The sequence below is a fragment of the Pholis gunnellus genome (genome assembly GCF_910591455.1).
Source record: "Pholis gunnellus genome assembly, chromosome: 4".
Lineage (NCBI taxonomy): Eukaryota > Metazoa > Chordata > Actinopteri > Perciformes > Pholidae > Pholis > Pholis gunnellus.
The window spans coordinates 12,854,333-12,879,766 of NC_136530.1; the positions used below are offsets into that span (position 1 = coordinate 12,854,333).

The window sequence follows — 25,434 nt, forward strand, 5'->3', positions numbered from 1 at the left end:
GAAAAGCTCTTTCATATTTACATGCAACAATGTTGTGTTTTTTTTTTTTTTATATCATGCTGAATACAGAACAAGGCCCCCCTTTCAACATGCTCCCTAACATGCAATTATTTTCCAACAGCCCAATTCCCCTGTAACACCGTACATAACTTGTTCAACATCAAATGCCAGGAACATGTTCATTATGTGTTGCTGGAATTAGAAAGAACACTGAGACTTCCAGCACATTTACCCTGATTCAGTTAAAACATGGATTGCAGTTATATTGCTTGTGTAAAGGCAGCAACGATGCAAAGCTAAAGGGCTCAATTCCCTGGTACCTTGATCAGAAAATGGTTGTAAAAGTTTCCAGAATAAAGCATTTTATACTGGCCACACACTACAAAATAGCAGCGCCTTGTATACAAACCCTGAGTGTTATTGTCTATCATTTGAGGTTGAACAATGTTATTTTAAACCGCCAAGGTCCAACTGCATTCGTCACAAAAACTACAATTCCCAAACCAACTCACTTTTTATAAAGGAGAATGGCAATGACGATGCAGATGATGAAGACCACGGCGAGGACTGGGCCCACCACCCATATGAGTCCGTCACCAGTCTCTACTTGCAGGGGTTCCACTTCCGTCTTGGGAGTCATCACCGTGTCGGTATAAGGGCTGGTAGCAAACATTTTCTGAACACAAAGATCAGGGAGAAGTTGACATAGCACATTAAACACAGTCCAACTCACAGCGTGGTGTATGCACACGATGAATGAAATTCAGTGACTTAGCAGCAGAAACTGGACAAAAATGAAATGTGTTAGATTCAGATGAACAAACCTGAAGCGAACTACTACCAAATGAACGGAAGTGAATTATTAAATCCACTCCGAGAAAAAGCAATTGACTAAAAGTAAGTCAACTGAACTGTGTTGAACTGAGCTAAACTAGTAACTCACCCCAGTGGCATTGAGTTCAGCCAACAGGAAGAAGACATACTCCTGGCCAGGTTCAAGAGGCTTGTTCTCACAGCTGCTGTGGCGGTAGTCGGATCCCACCGTGAAGCTGGAGGGCAGCTGCCTGAAGCAGGCTGTGATGTAGGGCTTCCTCTGGTCCAGCTGAGCTAGCTGACGGCGTGAACGTCGCTTTGGGGTCACCTCCCGCAACAGCTGATTGATGAAAACGGGCATTAGTTTGCCTCTGCTTTTTTACGTGTTCATTTTGGTATCCTCTAGGTATCCCCTTATTGCAGTTCCTATTGACAACAGCTAAGTCTGGGCTAATAATGTTTTCTGATGCTGTCAAATGTTTGTTTAGCGTCTGCAGTGTTTGTAGACAACAGATTAGAAAGACCAAGGGAGGCAGATGCTTTCAATGATGAAAAAAGAGAAACACACAAAATAACATGGCATCAGTAAGTCAACCCTTTAATTCTGAGAACTATTAGAGTATGTGTATGTGGTATGGTCAATCAATTATGAAACTATCCAAGCTCCACTAATAAATATTTGCAATGTGGCAGGATTACAGGTTATCACATTTTTCCAATAAATAAAGCACTTTCTTTTCTGCACAATAACTAACTGAACTAACAAAGACCAAAGAAAACGAGGTAGAGGTAACTGCACCCTTAGATTCAAACAGCTGCTAAGTCTCTGGCAATGTTCCATCTAACCAGGCTCCAACCCCACTCCCCAACATCCAACCCCTCTCATTCATTTCAAACTGCAGACAGAGGCAGGCACTAAGCAGAGGAAATGTGTGTAATCCCAAATCCAATAGGGATGGTTGCTGTTGATCTGGCGCTCAAGGTGACCTGGAGCTATGGTAAGATGGTAAGAGTGGGAGAAGACTGTGTAATTCTCTCTCTGCTGCATGCTTGGGGGAGATGAATTAGCATAGCTGAGATGTACTTATGTTTGTGTTGTGTGTGCCCATGTCTGGTACATGGTGTGCGCAGTACAATTTGCCCAGCATATGCAACTGTCATTACACAAACAAGTGTCTCTTGAATCCCTCCCTAGAAACACACAATTTTGCCAATAGAGCGAGAGGAATATAGTTTCTTCAAAAGAAGAATGTATTACTGATGTTTTGAAGTAGCATCTACCTATTAAATTGCTTACTTATGCTCTGTTTGGCCCAGTATACACAATTAACCTAATCATTTCTTTTGTGCCCGAAAAGGCTCACATCTTTTGCTTTTAGAATATCCTACCTCTTCCATGTCCATCTCATCTGGGTTCTTCAGGTTTTTGACGGATCCTGAGGTCCTCTTAAGTGGCACCACAACCACATAGAAGTTCCTGGAAACACAGCACCAAAGTAAATTAAAGCATTTGTCATATGGTTGACAGGAAAATGAAGTAGAAATTCAATACTTGCGAGGGGTTGAGCAAAGTGTCTCAGAAATCCTAAAGCTTAATCTCCAATTCCAACATCTCAGACATCTTGAGATCGCAATCCATATTACATCAGATCTCAAACATCTCAAGACTTAAACCTAAATGCCCCAACCCTCGAAGATAATTCAGACAGAGCCTGCAGAACCCATCTTTCAGCAAGCTTTACTCACTTGACATCCTTGGTATCGACCGGTGGGAAGGACATGGTGAGAATGTTGTCAGGCTCAGCATAGATGTCCAGCTTGGGTTTCTTGACCAGGATGAGAGGTGCGGTCTTGGCAACCACACGGTGTCTTGGTCCACCGTCAATGCTTTCTTGGCAGGTCACCCTGAACTCGTAGGTGGTGTTATGCTTTAGCCCGGTGACGAGAACCCTCATCTGCCTGGCATCCACATCCATCTTTTGACGGTTGTACTCAATCTAGAGATAATAGATGGTCCAGAAACGTAATCGATAATTGGTAAGAGGGATAGTTGGATGCATGATCATGGTGGTAGGTCAATACATTGGTGGTGTAATAGACAGCTAAGAATGCATGTGCATTGAGATGATTACATGAGTCAAGAAATGGGTATGTTGGAAATAAGAATGATTAGGAGTTGAATTAATGCACGGAAATAAACAAATGCACTAAAACACGGCACTGGTGTAAAATCAAGCTATTTTCAATTTCAGACCAACAGATGAAAATCACTTCTAAATTATAGAGAGGAATTTTTAGGAATGATTTTATATTAATACATCACTGAGCTGACAGTTGAATTCTTTTTGTTTGCCCTACATTAAACTCACCGTGCATTTGTATGGAGACCTGCTTTCAGAAAACTTCCATGCAATGACTACTGTGGTTTTGGTGGCCCACTTGACAGTGAAATTCTTTGGAACATCTGTTGAGTTGACAAATGCAAGAAAACAAAACAAAAAAAAAAGACAGAGCAGCTTTAGTAAATCGAACATGTAGAGAGACCAAGGAAAGAGAAACAAAAGAAGAACCTTTGGTTTAAAAAATAAAAACTCTTTTCGTTCCCCTGCAACGGTCCTTTGGGTTGGAGAGTGAGTGTAACGGTGAGCTGCGATTGGTTGTGAGAAGGGCAACGCCATTGGTTAAGACAGACAGCACGTAAGACTCATGGATGACAAACCCATGGAGCACAAGGGTGTACCCACTGGCTAGCCATCATGGGCAGTGCCAACCCATCTCAACACTGTCTTTGAACCCATGACCACTTGAGGATTAACAAGTGACCTATGTGGTCCCAGTGCCAACTGTCCCTACGCCGCCACTGAGTCTGGGTTGACACTGCCAATGTGCTGCCAGGCGGGCATAGAGACAGACTCAAAACACAGCATGCCAACAGTCCTTAGCAGTGCATCTGGGGGATGCCATGCCACAAACTGTCCCACTAAGGGACAGAGGAAGGGGAAAAGAGGAATTAGGAAGGAAAGGGGTGAGGAGGGGGGGGGGGGGGGGGGGGGGGATATCTCAAAACAAACCCAAAACCCAAAATAAAATAAAGAACCAAAATCAGCTTTCTGTCATTTTCTTAGAATAGTCTAAACATACTCTTGGAGTGACTGGATTTGACTGAGGTCCTACCTTGATTGCAAACTGAGGATGTGAGATGGCTTTAGCTGCGTGAGTGTGCTTGGCAAAGGGCTGCAAGGATGACTGACAGGAGTGTCTGACCAAACAACACTTACCTTGACATTTTAGGCTGCTCTCCTCTTTCTCAAATGACTGACTTTAACTTACTGACTTGGCTTTACCTTGTTTGGGTTAGTGAAGTGAGTATCCCACGGCAAACTATTTTAATATCAATCTTTTCTCTTTCTTGAGGAGAAGTGGAGACGGTTGAAGGAGGGGGTGGCCCAGTTTTTTTTGTTTTTTTTTTGCCAATTTCCAACCCCCTGCCAACCGGGTTGGAGAAGAAACAGACAAGTCCTACCTGTTGGATCAAAGGCCACCGTCCGATACTGGATAGGCGGGCTGTAGGGACCTGGACCTACAATGGTGTGCGCACGTATTTTCACATCGTACGCCGAGTTCGGTTTGAGGCTGTTGAGAACATAGCTGGACTGGCTGGGGGGAAAGCGGAGCTCCAGCGGCGCTCCTCCTGTACCGGTTTCCTTATAGGCCAACGTGTACTCTGTGATTACCCCATTCCTCTCCGCCAGCACGGGAGGAGACCAGGACAGCCGCACTGAGCAGCATGTCACGTTGGAAACCTCATCAATTTGAGGGTATCCCCCTGGCGTCTTCTCGGGCACACTGAGTTCTACCACAGCCTCTTCCCCAAAGCCCCCCCTGCTCTTGGCTGAGACTTTAAAGAGATAAGTGGCCCCCCGGTGAATGTTGCCCACAGAGTACTGTCGTTCTTGGGGAGCAAATTCCAGTGTGGCCAAAGGAGAGACATCTTCCCGGCCAAACTGGAGCCGGTAACCCTGCAGGTCCATGCCATTGGTGAGATCTGGAGGGTCCCAGCGAACCACAGCTGATGTTTCTGAGTCCTGTGCCACTGACAGATAGGGAAGACCAGGCACTGTACAGACAAAGAAATAAAAACAAATCTTAGTTTCTGTGCTTTCCAGTTATATAAAGATGAATAAGTGACAGGCTTTAACACTATACATGTAGATATTTATCACAAACTGAACCGACACCAGGGATACTACAGCTGTAGCTGTATTGAGGAAACTACTAGTACCTTTCACAAGGCAAACACCACTTTTGTTATCCTATTCCTGTAGGGTCACTTGAAAAAAAACTAAAAAAACAGCAACGTTAAGAATACTAATAATAACTCAAAATATATTTCATTATTATAATTAAAAATTAGAAAAATACAGTTTATGCTGCTCCTTACTTACTAAGCAAGATATAGCTCAGAACCCAACAGTTGATAGCAGAAGTTCAGTTAGTTCGGTGCTAAAGTGCATCAACTTTAAGCACACTGTTTCAATGCTCTTCAGCTAAATCATGAGGCACTGAAGCCCCAGCAATGTTGCTATTGATTCCTGCAGCATACAGATGTCACTCCAGTCAATTGGCTTGATGCAACAGCAGGAAAAGATCCCCTGCGGTGGTAGAAGGGGAGGTGGGACTTTTATTGTATCCATCTGTTCTGCTGGCGCATTATTTAGCGTTTAGCAAACAAATACCTGGATTAGACCTGTGCAATTATACTGTAAGAGTGGACATGGACTGCCAAAACGTGACTATAGCAAATGTAAATAGATTACAGAATCTGCACTTCAGTCACAATTGTAATTTCAACCACCCTAACAAACTGAGTCAGGTTGAGTTGGATGGAGACATCGAAGGTCCTCAGAGCCTCTAAATTCTTGAGTGATCGCTGTCTCCATTACCATTTCATGATACATGTAAGCTCCAGCCAAAACTGGTACTGCAAAGCATCACTAAAACTTTAAGCAGAGAACAGTGCCTCTTTCAGCTGTAAGAGTCATCTCTTGTTGTAAAATGGATGATCTACACTCGGGGTCTAGACACCATTCTTCAGAGTGGCCCAGTTTTGCTGCTCTTATGGATGACAAACGTCTCATCTTAACTCTCCTTTTAAGGCCCCATCCGTGGGATGGAGGCTGCAGCAGTTAATGGAAGCCTTCAGTTTCAAGTTGCCGTCAAAGCTTTGTGAGAGATGAGTGTTGCTGATTCACACTTGAGCCCCATCTCTCTGTAAACAGATTCCATCTTTGACTCGCTCATCTACGTCCCTCTTTTTTTTCCGAAATACAAGGCAGGACAGACAACTGTCAAATACAACTGAAGGATACAATTGCAGATATTCACACTGTCAGTGATGTACTTGTAACCGGGTCATTTTCTGTAGCCTTTACAGATGTTCCCTAAACGCCTGGCGAGCGGGCACTTACTATGCAACTGTGCTAAGTGAAGTCACGGTTCTGAGCAGTGAAGACAATGCAGAAGTGCCTTAAACTTGCATTCTTATTAACAGCCAGCAGGGGCGACTTCTCTGGTTGCAAAAAGAAGTCTGATGGTAAAGAAGACTATGAGAAAATGACCCTAATTGTCACTTGATTTATTACCTCAGTTACCATTGTAAACACGAGTGTATGGTCTCAATCACAAGTCTTCTTCAATACAGCATCATGTTCATTTTGTAAAGTATGGTCCCATTACAGAGTAAAATAAACAATGAAGCAGGGTATGCTTTAGGGTGAGAAAAGTTGAAAAGTTGCTAGGGGCAGCAGGAACGAACTCAAAGGAAACTTAACCAAACAGGATTCAATTGTATTTCAAACTTTTTCGGGGGTCTCAGATTATTTATTTTTTGTCCGACAATTGACAAAAATTGACTGAAAATCTTTCAGAGAAAAAATGTCCATTGTATATTTGAGTTGGTCAATTTGAGTCAAGAGTTATTACTTTCTAAGAAACGGGAAACTTCGAGTTGAACACAAAAGGAGGTGTATCTGAGAAATTCGACTGAACAGAAAATCTTAATAAAATATATTCTATTGATTTTTCTAAGCCAAGGTGTGTTTTTTCATGTGCCGGAGGTCTTTTTCTTCTCATGTAGCGTCTACCACCAATCTCCTTATTTATTTAGTGAATTTGAGAATAAAGTGAATCTGAAACCAAAATGAATGGTAATATCTTGGATTTAAAACATGTTTAACAACGCATAACGATACATTTATAAACAAATACAGGATCAGCATTAGAGCTGAAAGGTTACATATCACAAAAGTGTTACACCCGGATGAATGATATCAACAACAATGATAGTTTATTTACCATTATCAATTTAATTTCATGCCTCTGTATGAGATTGTGAGACCATTCGTGAGAAGATTGGCAATCTCTGTATATTTCTGATTCAAAAAGCTCGCCAACTGGGTCGGCAAACTGGGTCGGCAGCAAATTGGTTTGTCCTGGCAGTGAGAGCTTTCTCAGCATAAATTAAAAACGCTGAATAAGCCGAATACAAATTATTAACTCTATTTCAAATGTGTAACATAAATTTCATCATTATCTTAAGAAGTTGCAATTATGGATACATTTGCCTTCTTCATCACTATACATCCACTGTTTGTTACCCGTTACTGTACATGCATTCACGTTGCAGCATCTATTTGAGCCTTTTTTCTTACAGTTTTCGTCTTATGTACATCTGCTTGTGTGTATCTGTGTGCATAATGGGCAGTGTGTATGTGTTGATGTGTGTGATGGTATACAGGAGGCCCTGGTTTGGCACTCAGCTCCAGCACACCATTCCACCTGCATACAGAGCTCTTTGGCTTTTTGCCCAGTATGGACTTAAAAGTAATTTGGAGGAGCCAACATTAGTCTGAGGCAAACGTACGTCTTCTCAGTGGAATAGTATTATTTTACGTGTGTGTGTCTGTGTACATGTACCTACATATAGCATGTGTTCCTGCGGCAAGATGCAAGTCATAATGTGCACGTAGTAAACCACACACACACAAAGCAATCCACTCTACACAGTCCACTCCCTATGCTCGTATTGTTCATTTCCGTTTGCTAATGGTCTTCTTTCTGAGGGTTGTTGCGAGAGGAAGACGGGGGTTGGTGGGTGGATGGTGGCTAGTCGGCTGAGTCTTTGCCGGTAATGGAAAGGCGGGGGCGCCGAGTGTTGGGTGAGACGAATGCTCCTAATACTCTCTGGGTACATACTATAGCTCAGGTTGGTGTCATTTAAAAGCCCACTCTGCCTTCATGTTCACCGCTAATCAAGGAAATAGAATCAGAGATAATGATCCTGTGTGTGTGTGTGTGTGTGTGTGTAGGGTGGGGGGGGGGGTTCCATTCTAAATTTCTGTGCTTAGCTTCTAACCTCAACAGGCTCCCAAATGCATCCATTACAACCTTTGTGGCCCTGAAAGTCGTTTATTATTTGTACATTTAACGTTGCACACTGGGAAGAGGGATCACAAGTACTGAGCCAGCAGATTGGTGTTGGGAGGAGGTGGGGTTGTTCGTGGTGTGCGCAGTGTATTTGTTTAAGTTTGTGTGCAAGTGTGCTGCTACAGGTGATGAGAGAGAGAGAGAACCAGGGCATGGTAAGGAGGGAAAAATGAGTGAATGTGGAATGGTGAAGGTGACTTGGGACAAGGAGCAATCTGTGGAAAAGAGGGCCCAATAGGGATATGAGGGGGCAGAAATGCGTACGTGTGTGTGTGTGTGTGTGTACATGAGTGATTCTGGGGTTCTTGGACACTTTGATTGTCCCTCTACTCTAGAGTTCATCTCTCTCCCCTTGCACACTGCCCAATCCCCGTTTTCATTTCCTAACCTCCTCCGCCACCCCCTCCACCCCTCTCTCTCTCTCTACGTCCATTTCAGGGTCGAGCCTTGTTCAATCCCTCCTTGTGGGCCTCCCGACACGTTTCCCATCAGGCCACAGAATTAACAGCCGGCTGTTGACACTTACTCAGCCTGATCGAGAAAGCGGCGATTAGGTTTCCCTTTCATTTCCTGCCTCTCTTTTGCAGACTCACGTTAAAATATATATACCAAAAAACACAATTACATATTGCTTGTGTGCAAATGTCATGGTGCACATACTGTAAGTGCACTTTTTAAGAATTATCTGTCACCTCAAATGTAAGGGTCTGTGCTTTGAGCAGCACTCCTTGATGATAGAAACTAAATCTCCCACTGATTAACCAGTGGCTACAGCCTGGCTAAGGAGACTTAACATATTTAAGGACCTGTGGGTGTAAAGGGTCTTTTTTAACCTTGAAGGTCCATCACTCTTCCATTGTCATTTCCCTCTGCTTTTAATTTGGTCTGCTTTTTGAAGGAGCGTATGTGTGTGTGTGTATGTGTCAAAGGTTCATGGAGAGGAGTAATTGGTAGGGCAGGAAATGCCATGAAGTCAAATTTGCAACCCATTTCACACGGCCCATTTATTAAGGAAGCAAGTGAGAAAAAGAGAGAGAGAGAGAGAGAGAGAGAGAGAGAGAGAGAGAGAGAGAGAGAGAGAGAGAGAGAGAGAGAGAGAGAGAGAGAGAGAGAGAGAGAGAGAGAGAGAGAAACAGAGAGGAGGAAGAGACAGGGCTATTACACTGATGATTTCTGACCGGACAAAATTAACAATCAGGATGTTACTAAACATGCAATGAGAGGATCAGGGCTGATGTTTCAAGTCAGCTGTCGGCAGTCAGTATTGGAATAAGTATTTACACCCTTTCCAACGCGCACACAATGCAACCCTAAGCATCCTTTCACAGGAGGCAGAAATCTAAATGAAGTGCTGAGAGGTTAGGCGACGGCTGTTTGTGAGCTGTCAAGATACTGAAAGGGCAGGGTACCCTAATAATATCTCCAGTGCCTGTCTAACAACCGTGTGACTGAGTTCATTTGATTATATATCCACTTTGACTTGCAATATGAATAATTAATATTGCAAACCACTTCACATAATTACAAAGAGCACAAATAAAACTTCCAAAATGATAGACAGTAAAACTTAAATGCTAGCTGCCAAACATATCACACTATTAACATTATTACAGCGCTGTATATACTGTACAACAAGTAGACAACTGAAATGGTTGGTCAACATCACCTTTTTCTGACTGTGATGACTTGATTTGTAAATCTTCAACATTCAGTTTATCTTTTGCTGCCAATCGGAGCCACAGATACTGTGTGAAGTTGCCAAATGCGGCTTTGTGTTACTACATGTAGAGCGTTGGCACTTCCTTGATATTTTGTTTTTCCCTTATGAGCCTTTACTTCATGTTTATAGTGCTTTCCCATAACATGAACAGTCGCTCCTCCCTTATATGAGGATCTACACACACATCAGAGTTTTTTCCCCCTTGCACTTTACAGTAGGCTCGGGGGATCTCAACTTAGTGGTGCTGGGGAACCCAGGGACAGCGGAGCACTTTCTCCAACAGACTGACTCCGCTGTCACAAGGACAGATACAGGAAAACATTCCTGCCCACTGCTATTAAGACTGTACAATAAATCACCTCTGGCCAGATCATCCTTCACATGACTACACACCGCTACACTGTTGTTTGCTGTTGGTTGAGCTTTGTACTACTGTTTCTTTACCTAGTTAGTTAATTTAACACTATTCTATTTCATTGTATATACTGTGTATTTTTGTTATTTTCTTTTCTTATGTTCTTATATTTAATATGTTCTACTCTGTTATTTTATTGTATATATTGTGCATTTTTCATACTTGATATTTTTACTCTGTTACTTCGTTTGCTGAAGTATATCTTTGCTGCTGTAACATACAAATTTCCCCCGGGGGATGAATAAAGTATCTATCTATCTATCTATCCATCTCTATAGAATGTTAGGTACTTATTTTAAGTTTGTTGATTGTTTAGTTCTACTTAGGTTTTTTGAAAACGTTGTTAATATAGAGAACAATGTATATTGTCCACTTGAACTGGAGCAAGAAAAGAAGATAAAAAGGATGGTTATTGATTGCTGCTCCTTTCCGCCCAGTGAAAGACTCCACAATGTGCAGATGGGATGGTGGAATAACATTTTTCAGACATAAACATTTGAATCTTTTGTCAATAAAAACTCCTTTTGGTCCCCTCCAAAATGTTCTCTCACGTTGGCTTTCATTCAACAAACAAAGACAGTTACATCCACAGAATGACTGTTGTTTGTCTGTGACTCACAAATAGGTGCACAGTTCTATTTTTTTTTTTATAAAAACCAAAAGATAGATTCTTTTGGAAGCTTTGTGATACAACAAACTACCAGAGAGGTATGTCAGAATGTCTGGAAGATGAAAAAATTGGCCATTGATGTGAATCGACTCTTAAGTGGCACTAAAACATGCTCTATTAGTCATGATGTTCTATATTGATGTCGCTTTTTAGGCCTTTATGTTTTTCTTAAAAATAACAAGACTCTGATGTCATAGTTTCTAGGGACAGTTGTTCACTTTAAGTGCATGTCTGTAAAAATATTTTAAAAGTTGTTGTATATGTTATGTGTGTTTGTGTGTGTTTTAAAAGTGCATACATGCAAAAGCATTAATCTAGTAGAATATCTTGTATTTATTTGCATCACTCTTTTATTAAAGGGTTCTCATTTATGAATGAGTAAACCACTTGAAAGAGCAGTTTTGCAGAGGACATCGAAACAAGGCGAACATCACACATGTTAAAGCATCATATACTAAATCTGGCTTCATAGAATAATCTGATACATGTTGAGATCCATTTTTAGTATGTACTCCAGTAGGTACCATGTCCAAATTAGGATGTAAAGTACATCTTTTTTTGTATGTAGCACAGGTTCTACATTTAAATGAATGTAAATTGAGAGTTCAGCTATAAGAGTGAGTATAAGAGTATTGACTGTCTAATATGAGAAAGGCCTTTAATCATATGATCCTAATTTATAATTAAATGACTGTGTAACATGTGCCCGTGCTGATGTATTATGGACCACCTTCCCAAATAAATAAGGAAAAATGTGATGTTTTTCTGTTGTTCCTGAAGCCCGTCTCTTTTTCTAATGAAATACTCATTTGGCTTCCTATCCCATCCCTGGTGCTTTGTGTTTAAGTGTCCCTGGAGCTTCAATGGTTTTACCGCTTCATTTGACAGGATTTTACCACATTCAACACACTGTGCTTTCGCCTCAGCATCACTGCCAGCCCTTATGAATCCAAATTTAATGTATTCGGGGTCATTTTTCCTTACCACACGCTTTAGAGCTTTCGCAGGCATAGGGTTGTCTTCCACATCACTTGTTCTTTTCAAATACCGATCCATTTTGTTTCACTGCTTTCGGGGCAGACCTTGCACTGTCTACTCGGGGGAATTTTAGCTCGACAACGTCGGGTTCACAGTACATGCAAGTGCCACGCTACGTCAACTGTCGCATGAGCAGTAGCCTGGCGGTCCACATCGGATGTGCATTAAGCAATTTGGCTCCTCTGCTCTTTTCTATAGAACTAGTCTCTCTCTCCCTCTCTCTCTCCCTCTCTCTCTCTCTCTCTCTCTCTCTCTGTCTGCTTGTGTGTCTGCTCGTCACACTCGCTCTCTGTTTAGACACAACTGACAAATATATGGAATAAGGACGTAATGTATAAACCACAATGACAAACAGCAGTGACACGACTATTAGATCATTTATATCACATTTAATATATAATTTAATAATTTAAATAATTTACAGTGGATTATTTGTGTGTTATCTTGCCAGATTCGCTTGCGTCATGCGGAAAAAATAGACCCGGCACCAAAACTATCGCTGAAGATCGCGAGCTGGCCACAGACCTCCCACGCCTCGGCGCATCTTTGTGTGATAAGCCCAATTGGTTTACATTGGCACCAAAAGGTAGCCGGCGGCACTTCTCCAACAATCGTGGCGCTTCCTTGTCCAGTATGAACACGAACATGGCAAATGTGAAATTTGTAAATGACTAAAAATATATATTTTTATTGAATCTGACCCCTTGGCAGTACCCACGCGTCCCACTAGATGGGGCTCTGAGGCCCACCTGCGGGCCACTGGTTGAGAATAGCTGCACCAGGTCATCCTGGCATCGATCAGAACAAGAGGGACAACCACTTCATCTCTGAAAACGGCTTCTCCCTACCTCTCACCCTTTCCTTTTTTTCCATTTATCTTTGCCCCCTGGCATAAACCATTTCTTTACACTTCAATAATACAAAGGAGAGGCTTTCCCTCTGAGGGACAGACAGAGTGTGCTAGACTGGCATATCAGTCAGCCAACCCTGACAGGGGGATGGAGAGTGTCAGCACTCACTCAAGCCCCTTTGGCAGCGTCACACACACCTGTCGGGACCTGGGACATTTGCCTATGTTTGTGTGTGTGTGTGTGTGTTGGGTTGCGAGAATGCCCCAACATGTGTGTATCCATTGGTGTGTGTTGTTTCATGATTGTGCCACAGTATGGGTCTGCATATAATGTATTTGTGAGATCGGTGGTGGAGACTGTAAGTGCTCATGAGTATGTGAGAGTGACTAAATATGTAGGTGTGTGTGTGTGTGTGTGTGTGTGTATACATACACGCCTACATGTGCACAGTTATGTACATATTGGCTCTCTGGAGCCTCCCAAAGCTGACTGACACAGATGCTCACACAAAAGGACGCTCCAATCTTGGCTCGATGCCTCAAGTTCTCTCGAGGAAGGCTCTCACATTCGCAGGCAGCCTGCTTCACAGGTTCAGATCATGTTCATGGTAACCGGTAGCTGCTATTCCAAACAGGCTCAAGCGGCCCGGTTCAAGTGGTGCGCTTGCCCGTTGATAACCACGGAAAAAACTGAAGAAGACAAGGCTTTGTAGTTTGCAGGCATTAGCCTCCAGTATTTCATCCTTAAAGCTCAAACCAACGACTCAACAGGGGTTTTCAAGCTGTCATAATCTGTCTGAAAAATCTACCACGTACCTCATATCACCCCCTTGATCTCTAAAAATCTGTGGATAGTCTTCTGAACATGATTCAAATCATAAATACTGCCCTGGTAAAAGCAAACATCAATTCAACTGACTGAACTGTTCTTGAATCCAAATGTACCTCAGAATGATTCATTTTGAAAAAAAAGACTGAGATAAAATTCAGAAGCTGAAAATGACACAAAACATATATTTACTGAAACAAACGTCTTAACATAAGACATTTGATAAGGATACCTAATACACTTATATAAATGTCCAAATTTTCCTTTATTCATGTCTGCTTTTCCAAATCTTCCGAATAGGTTTGGCCCAATAAAGGCACGACAATGTGGCTGTAAATGAGGATCCCTTCAATGTTAATCAAAGGCAGAGATGTCAGCCTAGCAGTAGCAGCTGGATGGCATAGATAAGGAACCCCTGAGCAAGGTACCCCTCAGCCACAGGCTGAAAAAGAACATGCTACCTTTAGTGCTGCATGAACATATTTTCAGTAAACAAAGCAACAAATAAATAATTGATCCTTGGACTGACCTGCCCCTTTGGTCACCACCAGTTTGGGTTTGCTCCGCGCTCCATCCCCCTTGGTGGTGTACGCTGCCACCGTGATGGAGTAAGTGGTGTCTGGCTTGAGTCCTCCAATGACCATTTCCTATGGGAGACAGGGAAGAGATGGACAGGAAAATGTCAAAATGTGTCTTGAATTTTTGATGATTTGACCCCCCTTCAAGCAGCTCAAACTGCTTTATACAGGATGTTAATCTATGTGTCTCCTGGTCCTCAGTGTTCACAAAGCATGCATTAAATGTAATGCTTCCCCCTGAGTAATGGGAGACTGTTCCATTAAGTTAATTGTTAGAGTTGCCAAGGTGGAGGAGGGACATTAGGTATGTAAATGGCAAGTAGCGCCCTCATTCCTTTTGCAATATTCCAATCGACAACTTAACTTTGTGATAAATGCATGCTGAATACATCCTGCCCATTCACTGGCAGTTTTTACCTTAGCCATTAAGTTTCCTTGAGTCCTCTTCAAAGAGAGGCTTCCGATCAATTCTAATGAATCTTTCAGGGGAGCAGGTTTGAACGAATGCAGAATGAGGATTTTAACAGGCTGGTTGGCAGAGGGATGGGGGAGGTCAATAAAGGTAAATGAGCAATAAGTACTGTCTAGTACTTGAGATGGTATTCACGTAGTGCAGATGCACTGGGTTTCACATCTGGATGCAAAGTAAGGGTGCAATTTGTTGCACTTGAGATTGATCATCAAAGATGTAATAAGGAGTTTGCAGCAGGTTTCAACGGTCACACATGACCATTATGTAAACTACCGTCTCAATATTTTTAATAAAAGACACACAAAAAAAGTTTGAACTTAGGGCAGCACAGATATTCAAAAAGAAAAATATGGCTTAAAAACGCACACAATAAAGGAAAAAACAACAACACATACACACCACCAGAGCACAGGACAAAACATACTGTTTCAACACACAGCAATACACAAGTAGCATTAGCATTCCAGGCACAGTGGGCAGTGGATATTGCATCAGCCCTCGTTTTGTTGAAGCTAGCAAGCAATCGAAGTTTGTCCTTTTTTTCCTTAGCGGCATACAGAGATAGTCCGGAGGTTGGCTGGCCAGACAGCTGAGGTGAAACTTCTGAACCACTTTGTTATCCAAACTTATTAAATAAAGATTGGAAGCGTTGTGTAGACTGTGAAGCCAACCAGGTTGATGCAATACCCACTCTTTATACCCTTTCAGCTACAAAAAGCACTCAGGCAATACTTCATACTCACATATTCAGCAGTATCGTCCGTTTCCCACTAACCCCCCCGCCAAAGAGGAGAGTGCAGGAGAGAGAGTGATATTTTTTATTTTTTTTTACAGAAAGAGAAAGAAGAGAAAGGGAATAAATAGGATTGTGAGAGACGGGGGGCATAAGAGGTTTGGGAGCAGAGGGTTGGTGTCAGAAATAGGTCACTGGTTTTGCAAGGTCAGGAAAGAGGGAAGCTGTTTGAAGGTTATATTGTGAGGAGCAGCTGGAACTGAGCAGCAGAGAGTTGTGTAGGTCTGCCTGTGGGGCCTGGAGATGTTTAACCATGCTACTGTGCGGCTAACATTACGTCACCTCAGTATTACCTCAAATCATTGATAGCTACAGCCAGTATTGATATCATGATGTACTGTAGCTTTAAAGGGTTTAATGATGAGGTCATTTTTTAAAATATCCTAAAAAGAATATCAAATAAAAAATATAATCAAGTTATTTAAGCTCATTCTACTCTTGAATTTGTGGACCGCTAAATACCAAAATGTCAATGTGTTGCTGGTGGCGTTTCTTCCTTCATGTTCTCAAAATATGTCGAACTTGCATGCAACCATTCTTTTCTGTGTTGTTTACTTTATGGTTCAAGGCTATAATTTCCATTTGGATGATTGCTACTGTGCACAAAAGTCTCATTTTGACAGAATTTCTCCAACAAGTTTTGTAAAAAAGGCCATCAAACAGGGTTCCATTACCATTCTAGCTGTCAGTGGATGCTGATTTTTGGTGAAATGTTTTCATGCCAATTTTACCCCCCCCCCCCACCCCCCGCCAAAGGCACAGAATACTATAATCAGCATTTTCTTAGAGTTTGATACAAGCACACAATCAGACATTTCATGGCAGATGTTGCTATAAAGGAGGGTTCTAGACATCCCTAATAAAAGCCATAGAGGCAGCAGAGGGAGGACAACACGAGTGAAGCTTTGATTACAGTTCGTGTTGTGGGCTGAGGGGAAAAGAATATTATAGCAATATGAAATGAAATCCAACGGGGAAGAGCACCCATATCTCTTCCCATACTCAAGCAATATTTGCAAAGCAGAGAGGAGGAAGTCCACAATTTGCAGTCTACATGAGAAAGAAAGTTTGGCAAAGTTTCTTTGAAATGTCCTCTGAAGTTTTAAAAATGCATCAGTGTAGCTGTGTTGCTTTAATCTGCTTTATTGTCTATTTGTATCACGATTAAAGATGAGATTCAAAGGCAGACCGTTGCAATATATTGTGAGAAAGAAGAGCATAGATTAATGGTAAAAGCATGCTTTTAGGTGGAATTGAGAGTTCTTTGACGTAGCTGACTTGTTCTACAGAAACTGAGAGATGGTCATACCTGGGCATCGGCAAGCATGACGTCTTTGATGTGGGGCGGGCCCCGTGACTCGCCATTTTCCACGCGTACATAGTGTACTTGGTAGCCACGGATCTGACCGTGCTGCTTGCCTGGCGTCAGGGAGCGCCACATCACCTTTAGTGCTGTGGAGTTGAGGACCTCCACCTCCACTCGCCTTGGAGGAGCCCCGGGAACTGTGGGTGACAAAAACAGAAACTCAAATCAGAATAATTTAGTTATATGTATTTTGAGATGTGAGTGGGGATATGGAAAAGTAGAGGTTCCTTATTAACCAAGTGCAATAAACAAACAGTACTGTATCTCAGTGAAATTGCTTCTTAAGAGCAATGGAGGACGACAGAGGCCCACATGACATTAATAAGCCCCTGATACACACATGCACACAAAGTATCCATGAAATCTTAAGAAAAACAATCACAAAAAAAAAACCCCAGTGTCTTCCCGCAACACGCACGCGCAAACTGCCACCACTTTCTCCTGTCTCCACCTTTTCAATTTGTGTCTGCTGTGTCTGTCTGCCATCAGTGGGAAGCTCTCAGTCATAATGACAGGCCTTTATGGAAGGCCTTGCTTCTAGGCCTTTCGGTGTGCCACGGACTGGCCCTTTCTGAGATGGATGTGCCATTAATAGAACTCTTCCACTCAAACTGCTTCCATTAACTCGTCCACCAACACTTCAAGTCCTCTTCTTCTCCCCTAAATCACAACCCCATTTCCCCCACCTTCCCCAGGATCATGCACCAATCTTGTTTATTACCAAAATCCTCTCTACCTTTTAGCCCGGACTCCTATTTCTTTACCTGGCACTTGTCTGTCACATGATATTATTGTAATGACACCAGAAAATGTGTTATGGCTGTTGTCAGTGCGCTGTGGCTTTCAAATCCTGATACTGGTGTCTTTTAAAACAGGTACGGTGTCAATTTAAGCTTGTCTCTACTGTTGCTCTCGTTGCACATCAGTGTCAGAAAAATGCGTAAAATGCTGCGGTAATGGATGTGAAATGGATCGTGGAGAATAGAAACCAACGTCAACCATCCGTCAATGATTCAGATGTGCTGTGACATGAAAACATCTTTTCCTGTCACTTTATGCATTTTATAGTTCATGCATTGAACTATTCTCATTTGTTTTTTGCCAACCAACTGTCATGTTATCCTTTTTTGTTTCTTCGCCTTTCTGTTCCAACCTTTGCGTGGTACACAGTGGTTGTAGATGTAAAGGAAAGTGTATTAAATGACCAGCACTGTGAAATTGTATTTATTTGTCTAATTATTTGTTTGTATAATTTAGTTTTTTGCATCCTCAACTATGTTTTAAAGTAAGGGGATTTGAATTGCAACCTTAGTGGACACACACCTGCTTGTTTAACCTCCAACCTAATGTTAATGCACAGGCCGATAATGCCTTGCAGTGTACAGCACTCATAAATGCTTATGAGTCTCAGCTGAGCAATGGGATGCTGTTAAAAGCCTACAGATAGAGGCAGGATATGGGATGTGGCAGCCATTATGAATTATATTTGGTTAGTTATGCTTAAATAGCAACACACTTGATTTCCCAAGTGTGTTATCTCTTCAAAGTGTTTTCCTTTCATACGGTTTACGCAGTTGTAGTTGGTCAAAATGTATTGAGTATTTGGAAACAATTTCTTCCCACATAGACATCCACACACATTCCCAACCGAGGGCACACTCCCCATGTAACTAACAACAATACCTTTATTTCTACATTAACTTTAGCTTCCACACATTAGAGATTCATGTACCGTCTTCGTCTGTGCGGCAGATCAGGGGCTCACTCTCAGGGCCTGGCCCGATCACAGTGAAGGCGGACACAGTGATGCGGTACTGGGTCCACTTCTCCAATCGTTGCAGCAGCAACTGCTCTTCAGTGGCAGGGACTGTGGGCTCTTCCATGGGCTCCCCGTCGTCACTGCCGCCTTCTGACAGGCCCACCACCTGGCAGCGCACCCTATACCCCGCCAGGACACCGTTCTGACTCATCAAAGGCGGGGGGCGCCAACTTACCAGCAGGGCGGTGGAGCTGGAGCTGCTGCACTTAATGTCTTGAGGGGGGGCTGAGGGCTCTGGTGAGGTGGAAAGGACAGGAAGGAAGGGGGTCGAGGACGAGGAGGACGGGGAAGGGGGAAGGTAGGGGTGAAAAACAAAAAAATAAAAAGATGGGAGAGATAAAGAAAATGATAAAAGGATAAAAAAAAACAATAAGAGTAATTAAAAAAAAAAAAAATGCAAAACAAAGATTTAGGCAAAATATGTTTCAAATAAAAATCATCAAGCAAATGTCAACATAAGAGGCATACATGGACAATGGCACAAGCTTTTGTAATAATGAATCAAGATGGCTAGCCTTCGCTGGACAAGCAAACATTTGGTTCTGGTACAAGATTTCTGGCTAAGTATCATGGGGTTGAATTTCTGCTTGAGCACTGACATATTACTGCTACTGACGAAAGTGACCCAGCAGTCTGACTTTTTCAAGAAATTGTTGGATTTACCAGAAAACTAATTTATCCTGTTGCAAAAACAGCCTTACTTCCAACAGAAGCCATGTTTTTTGTCCTGCAATGTATGACAATAGAGGAGGTGGGGCACTGTCTTGCTCATGTCATCCTAGTTTAAGCCTGTACTCACTATTCTGAATGTTTCACGGTGCAGTGCCAAAAGGGCAGGGTTGAACATTTCTATTGTGCATTTTATTTTCCGGGCACTGAGCTCAGGCTTTAGTCCTTAGAAATAAAAAAAAATATAGCAACAAGGTAAGTTCTGATCTCTAAAATAACTCACATTTCCTCCCTCGGCGTCTCTGCGATTATTGCAACCACTAAGTCACTCGGCTATCCACATGAGGATTAATAACATATTGCCATGTCCATGAAACCAGCATAAAAAAGATGAATATATTACATTATTATGTTTTTATTTTATCTAACTTTTATTCGATAAAGATTTCTCTGACACATTGTCAGGTTCATCTTACTGAGATGATTTCTGTACCAGAACTTAGCCAAATGAGCATAAACTAAAACAAGGTATGTTTTCCTAAATATAAGCTAGTAGGGAGGTAGTGTAGTCCTTTTTTAATTTGTAACAGTATAAAAGCTTTCCAACACGGTGGCTGTTATTTGTGTCTGAAGTGTTCTTCCAAAACATATTAAAACCTACACATCTGTGAACTTTCTAAATCAAATTCAATGCCTCTCGCTTCTAATCTGTGCCAAGCTCTTACACAGTTTGTGCTCGTCCAGAGAGTGTGCTGTGCAGGGAGCGATAAAACGTTTCACTTCTTATCCAGAGTTTGGTATTATACGGATAAAAGGACATGTATGAAAATATTTCTATCCAAGTCGGGTTTCCTCTATCCCTGTTTTTTTGTGAGAATATATTCCCTCCATCTTGGTGTGACAAACCCAATTCATTATTACATTTTTGTCTGTTATGTAAGGTAAGAATAGCACAATAATCCCGGAAAAAATGAAATATCATCACAAAAAAAGGCATTCCACACCCAGCAAATTAGGAAATCAACTCAAATGAAACCCATGGAAACAAGGAGCATGTTCTCATTCCAAAACAAAGGCTGAAAAAATAAATTATGAACTGAAGGAGGGTACTGGGAAATTAATTTCTCTGTAACCCGGGTGACTCGAAAGAAAGAACCACAACAACAGTTGAGGTTCAAAATGACAACTCATGAAAAAACATGAAAAAACAAGATACTCAGCATGAACTGAAAATATAACATTTAACTTCCAAAAAAACAACAACAAACAAACAAAAATAAATCACAAGCATTGTTTGCATCATACGTACCTGACTCCCACAAATACTACATTTGTAAGACTTTCTTACCAGCAGCACCTGACTAGCAGAGCGTGCTTACTCTATAGTCAGTGAACCGCAACACTTTCCCTCTCAGAAAGCATGCCAGAAGTGTTGACATCTATTCCCGTTTTCAAATTAGTAAATAATAGCTTTAATTTAGACTTATTGAGAGTTAATTTTGGACCCATTTTGAGGTTATTGAGAGGGAGAGAGTTGGCTCTGTGCTGTAGCCAGGGCTGCTTAATACTCATGTATCTTTGGGCCGGAGGGTCCACAAGACTGTGAGAGGGGAAGCCATAGGGGGAAAACTCCCTCCCAAGATATTCTGCTCTTCTGCACTTGGCCATGTACACTGACAACCATCCGATTTATTTTTTCAAATAAATCCCATTTCATAGCCTTGTGTTTAGGTTTCCTGTAAAGCTTCCTGCCATTTCAAGAATGCCAAGACACAAGAATAGAGGAAGCAAGACGGAAAGCTTGTATTACTGAATTCATAAAAGTTTAACGATAGTGTTCTGACTGCAGTGTCACTTTGGGTAGATCGGCTTTAAAAAATTAAATAAAATAAAAAAACAGGGGTTCTGACTATCAGAAAGGCCTCCTCCCAGTGAAGAGTGAATGTTCCAGCACACAACAAATAGGGCAGGACCTCAGCCACAGTTCCCAAGCCCTTCTCTGTGTCCAATGGGCTTATTTACTTACGGTCTTACTGGATTCTGAGCCTTTCAGCTTCTTTCCTCCTCTCATATTGTATTTGCAAACTCTCCACGTCAAGAATGATTGCTCAGTTCTCAATCTTTGTGGTGCGGAAAAGGCTGTGAATCTGACAGGGGCCAGGCTATCACAGTGCACAGACATCCTCATGCCTGATAACGGTTTAAGACTGGCAGAGGCCCAGCTTTAATAAAGTGTATATCCCATGAAGGCCAATGGTAGGATTATGGATAGAAGAACTACAACCACAAAAGAAGAAACTCAGCTAATGCCTTTCTGGAGGTTCTTTTGAAGCTTCCCTGAAAGAGTTTCCTAAATGCTATTTGACAAATAATTAGTCATGTCTGCATTCATATCCACCGATTGACTTTTTTAGTCTGTTGTGATGTGAAGAGCTCTGGGTATAAAGTCTGTAATGTCAAGTTCTGGTGGCGTACCTAATCATCATGACTACCTTCAGATTAAACGTGCTTTTAAGTGCAACATCCTCAGTGGATATAAATGGCACACATTGCTAACAGTTTAGCTACACAGGCCATTACTCAGTGTCTGTTGTCAATTCTTAAAATGACACAGATTGCCAATGCTTTTGCTATCGGAGTATAAGCACATGTCTGCATTTGAATTGTATTTTCATTAGAAGCCTTCCAATGACAGGATGTTCATATTTGTAGATCATTATGGAATTAATCCCCCCAGTGCCAAATGGCCGTGCTGTGGCTCACACAGATATTCCAATATATCTAAAAACCTCCTGCAATTACAGTAAGTGGGGGGGCTAAACTGCTTGTTTGGCTAAATACAGAGGATTTAGAATCTGCCACTTTAATTTGAGAGATAGCACTTGACTAGCTACTGGCAGGTTCTAGGTATAATCTAAATGTGTAACAAAGCCTGACAATCCAGGGGGCTGGCTCATAGCTCATCGCAAAGCATGAAATTAATTTTGACGCTATGAAATGGGATTCTTATCTGCCACTCCGGGGCCTTGCAGTCCCCTAACATCCACTCGCAGGGTCCATCTTAGGTCCTGCTTTGCAACTGGGTAACAGCTAAAAGAATACTGGGATCCCTCCCAGCTCTCGGGTTGTGGACCAACTCCGGCCACGTCTGAACGTACTCACATAAATAGTCTCTCAACCTGGTCTGCTATGGCAGCATACCCCAAGAGGCCTTGCTTCTGAATGAGGGCTACAGTTGTCAGTTACATCTCGTGAATTTATTTCAGCCTGTTTTAATTTTAAACAAGAAGAGCCAATGAAATGAATTTGGTCCTCTTTGATTTGAGGAGTTATTTGGCGTCACTCACCATGAAGCAAATAAGGACTGAGATCCATCCGTATTAATTATATTTGCAGCGTATTTTCACGAGTTTTTGACAGAGTAGTCCCCATGACAATAGCCCCTGGTACTGCTGCCTGAGCACAGACTTCAACAATCTGTAAACATTTTGTACCACAGAAAATAGACAATAAACAGTGGAATCATGTCGTCTGTCTTTCTTTTTACTTTGTGGAAAAGGGTTTCAGTCTGCCTGACACTGTATTTGGATCAGATCCAGGTTGAAATGGTTCTGTAGGGCTGTGAGAACATGGCACTTACAATGCCAAAAGTCAATGAAACAATATTCATGACTCATTGCTCTGGAATATGTTCTTGAAAAAATAATCGTGTAGGTTATTATTTTATTGTAGTTTATTTCACTTTCATTTGAGTATGTTGTGATCCTTTCTTAACATATCATTCATCTTCAAATGTATCTCTGTGCAGCTAGTTCAGTCAAGAAACTAGTAAATAGGGCTTCTTGTGTGAAATTATTCTACATACTGTGTATGTGAGGGGGCTTTCTTAATGCGTGTGTGTGTCTGTGTGTGTGCAACTCCCAAAGTGATTGCACAGAACTCGGGAGTCTGGCTAATGTCAGCTCATTGCCCTTAAACTTGAGACCATTGTGTTTCTTTGCACCGTGTGTGTTCATGTGTGGTCTATGTGCTCCCTGTTTACACAATGTGCCTTTTTTCTGGAGTTTTTCCAAAAGGATGACAGTTTATACTGTCTATGTTACACTACGCTGTGAAGGCACAGGGCTCTCCAACTGACTTGGATGCATAGAGATATAGGGATGCTGCTATTTCTGACACGTATGAGGAGCCAAACAGAAGACACGTCATTTTTAAATGAAACCGTATCATGTGTAAAGAATGCTTACTCTATGCTTCCAATTCGATATTGGTGTTTCAGAAAAGCACTGCAAAAAACAGCTGTTAATTGAATACATTTGTGAAGGTTTTTGACAAATGGCAGACTGAATCCCTAAACCACTCAATCACTTACCTCAAAGGATCCAGGAAATCAAGTTATCTATTGTGATGTGGGAATTCTTTTGCTGTGTCTGACTTAGTCTGTGACTCTTCTGACACCAGTTAGACTTATTCTTCCCCATATTTGCTCAACGGGCAACAGTTTGTCAGTGCTGTCTGCTCTGCCTGCTGTGCTGTTGTTTCTTGTGGCTGTAGTGGCCTTGGGTTCATGCAAGAACCCAACAGAAAGATGAAAATAGCAGCAAGCTACTGTCTGGAGTGATGTCAAACCAATATTATTTTAGATAACCCAGAAAGAAAAATAAAAAAAATAAAAAATCCAACTCAAAACTTTGTTTCAAAAGACTCAACGTAAAAGGAAGAGGACACAAAGTGAGCAAGGAGACGTCAAGCCATTGCAAGGAGAGCTTTTGTTCCATTGCACAGGGGAACAAGTAGCAAAGAGAGAAACACACAGCTGAAATAGGGTGATGTAAGAGAAAGAGAGGAGTGTATCAAATCAGCTTGCAGGTTACCGGTCAAGAACAAATGCAAAAACAGTGGTAAGGAAAACATAAACACACATCGACAGGTGAGGATGCGCACAGACACCCGAGAGACGCCAAGACAGAAATGGGGCCGAATGAACATGAATCATTTTCATGCCGGGACTGATCAAAGACCAACGGTGCAGTGATAGGTTCTCAGCATCACCCCCAGTGGGTAGGAGTGAATATTGCATGCAACTGGCGCTCTCCTGTGTAGCTCTGCTGCCCAGCAGTACCAAAAAGAACTGTGAAGTGGTTGTTCCAAAGCCCCCACAGCCCAGTTGTGGGGGCACATCCAACAAGTTGCACTGGTAGAAACAGAAAATGTGTTAAAAGAGGTCTACTCCCACCGCCATGGCTTTCCTATGTCCCAGTAAAGGTCCTATGCCAGGTTATTGACAATAAAGGTCGCCACTCTGACAATGAATGTATACATGCATCTTTGTCTGTGACTATCAGCAGGATCCACACATCAGACCAGTCCCTAATACTCTAAATCTAGCTACGTTTCAAGGTTCTTTACCATTAATGTATTGAATGTCAATGCACAACATCATTGTTTATCTTTGTGTGATGTGTAAACCCAAAAGACATGCATTTCATACCCTGTCATCACAACAGTCCTTTAGCTAGTATTGGATATTTGATTGGATAAGCTGTGTGTGTTTTCTTTCTCTACAGCTTGCATTACTGAGTTATCATATCACTCCTGTTGGCTGGTTTCAATAATTCAGTTGTGTTCCTGCCATCTGTAAAATAAAATAATAAGTCCAGAACTGATATACTGGAATAAATTGGAAGTGAGCATTTGTGTACTGATAGTTTTTTTCTTCTTTGATGACTAAACCCAACCCCAAATTCCCCATCCCCAATCTGAACACAGTTCATATGAAAGCCTTGGCGGTCTTAGAGGAGAGCTGACATTTTTTGTGTCTCAGTCACATGGAAGAAAGTGCACTTGCTGTTGAAAAAGGAAAAGCAAATATGAACAAAAGTGAAAGGGAAATAAGTAACCGCCACAATTGTCAGTC

At 41.9% G+C, this 25,434-nt stretch overlaps 1 protein-coding gene across 1 annotated transcript in view; it reads right to left on the bottom strand.

Moving 5' to 3' along the window:
• Positions 1-25,434, bottom strand: part of ptprsa (protein tyrosine phosphatase receptor type Sa) — a 219,463-nt gene that overhangs the window by 37,863 nt on the left and 156,166 nt on the right. The window contains exons 13-22 of the mRNA XM_079158092.1: positions 18,762-19,082; positions 16,973-17,166; positions 15,614-15,640; positions 14,350-14,467; positions 4,337-4,930; positions 3,183-3,277; positions 2,560-2,810; positions 2,203-2,290; positions 944-1,153; positions 513-676 (exon numbers count right to left, since the gene is read on the bottom strand). Coding sequence (XP_079014218.1) covers positions 513-676; positions 944-1,153; positions 2,203-2,290; positions 2,560-2,810; positions 3,183-3,277; positions 4,337-4,930; positions 14,350-14,467; positions 15,614-15,640; positions 16,973-17,166; positions 18,762-19,082 — 2,062 coding nt within the window. The remainder of the gene's footprint in view (positions 1-512; positions 677-943; positions 1,154-2,202; positions 2,291-2,559; positions 2,811-3,182; positions 3,278-4,336; positions 4,931-14,349; positions 14,468-15,613; positions 15,641-16,972; positions 17,167-18,761; positions 19,083-25,434) is intronic.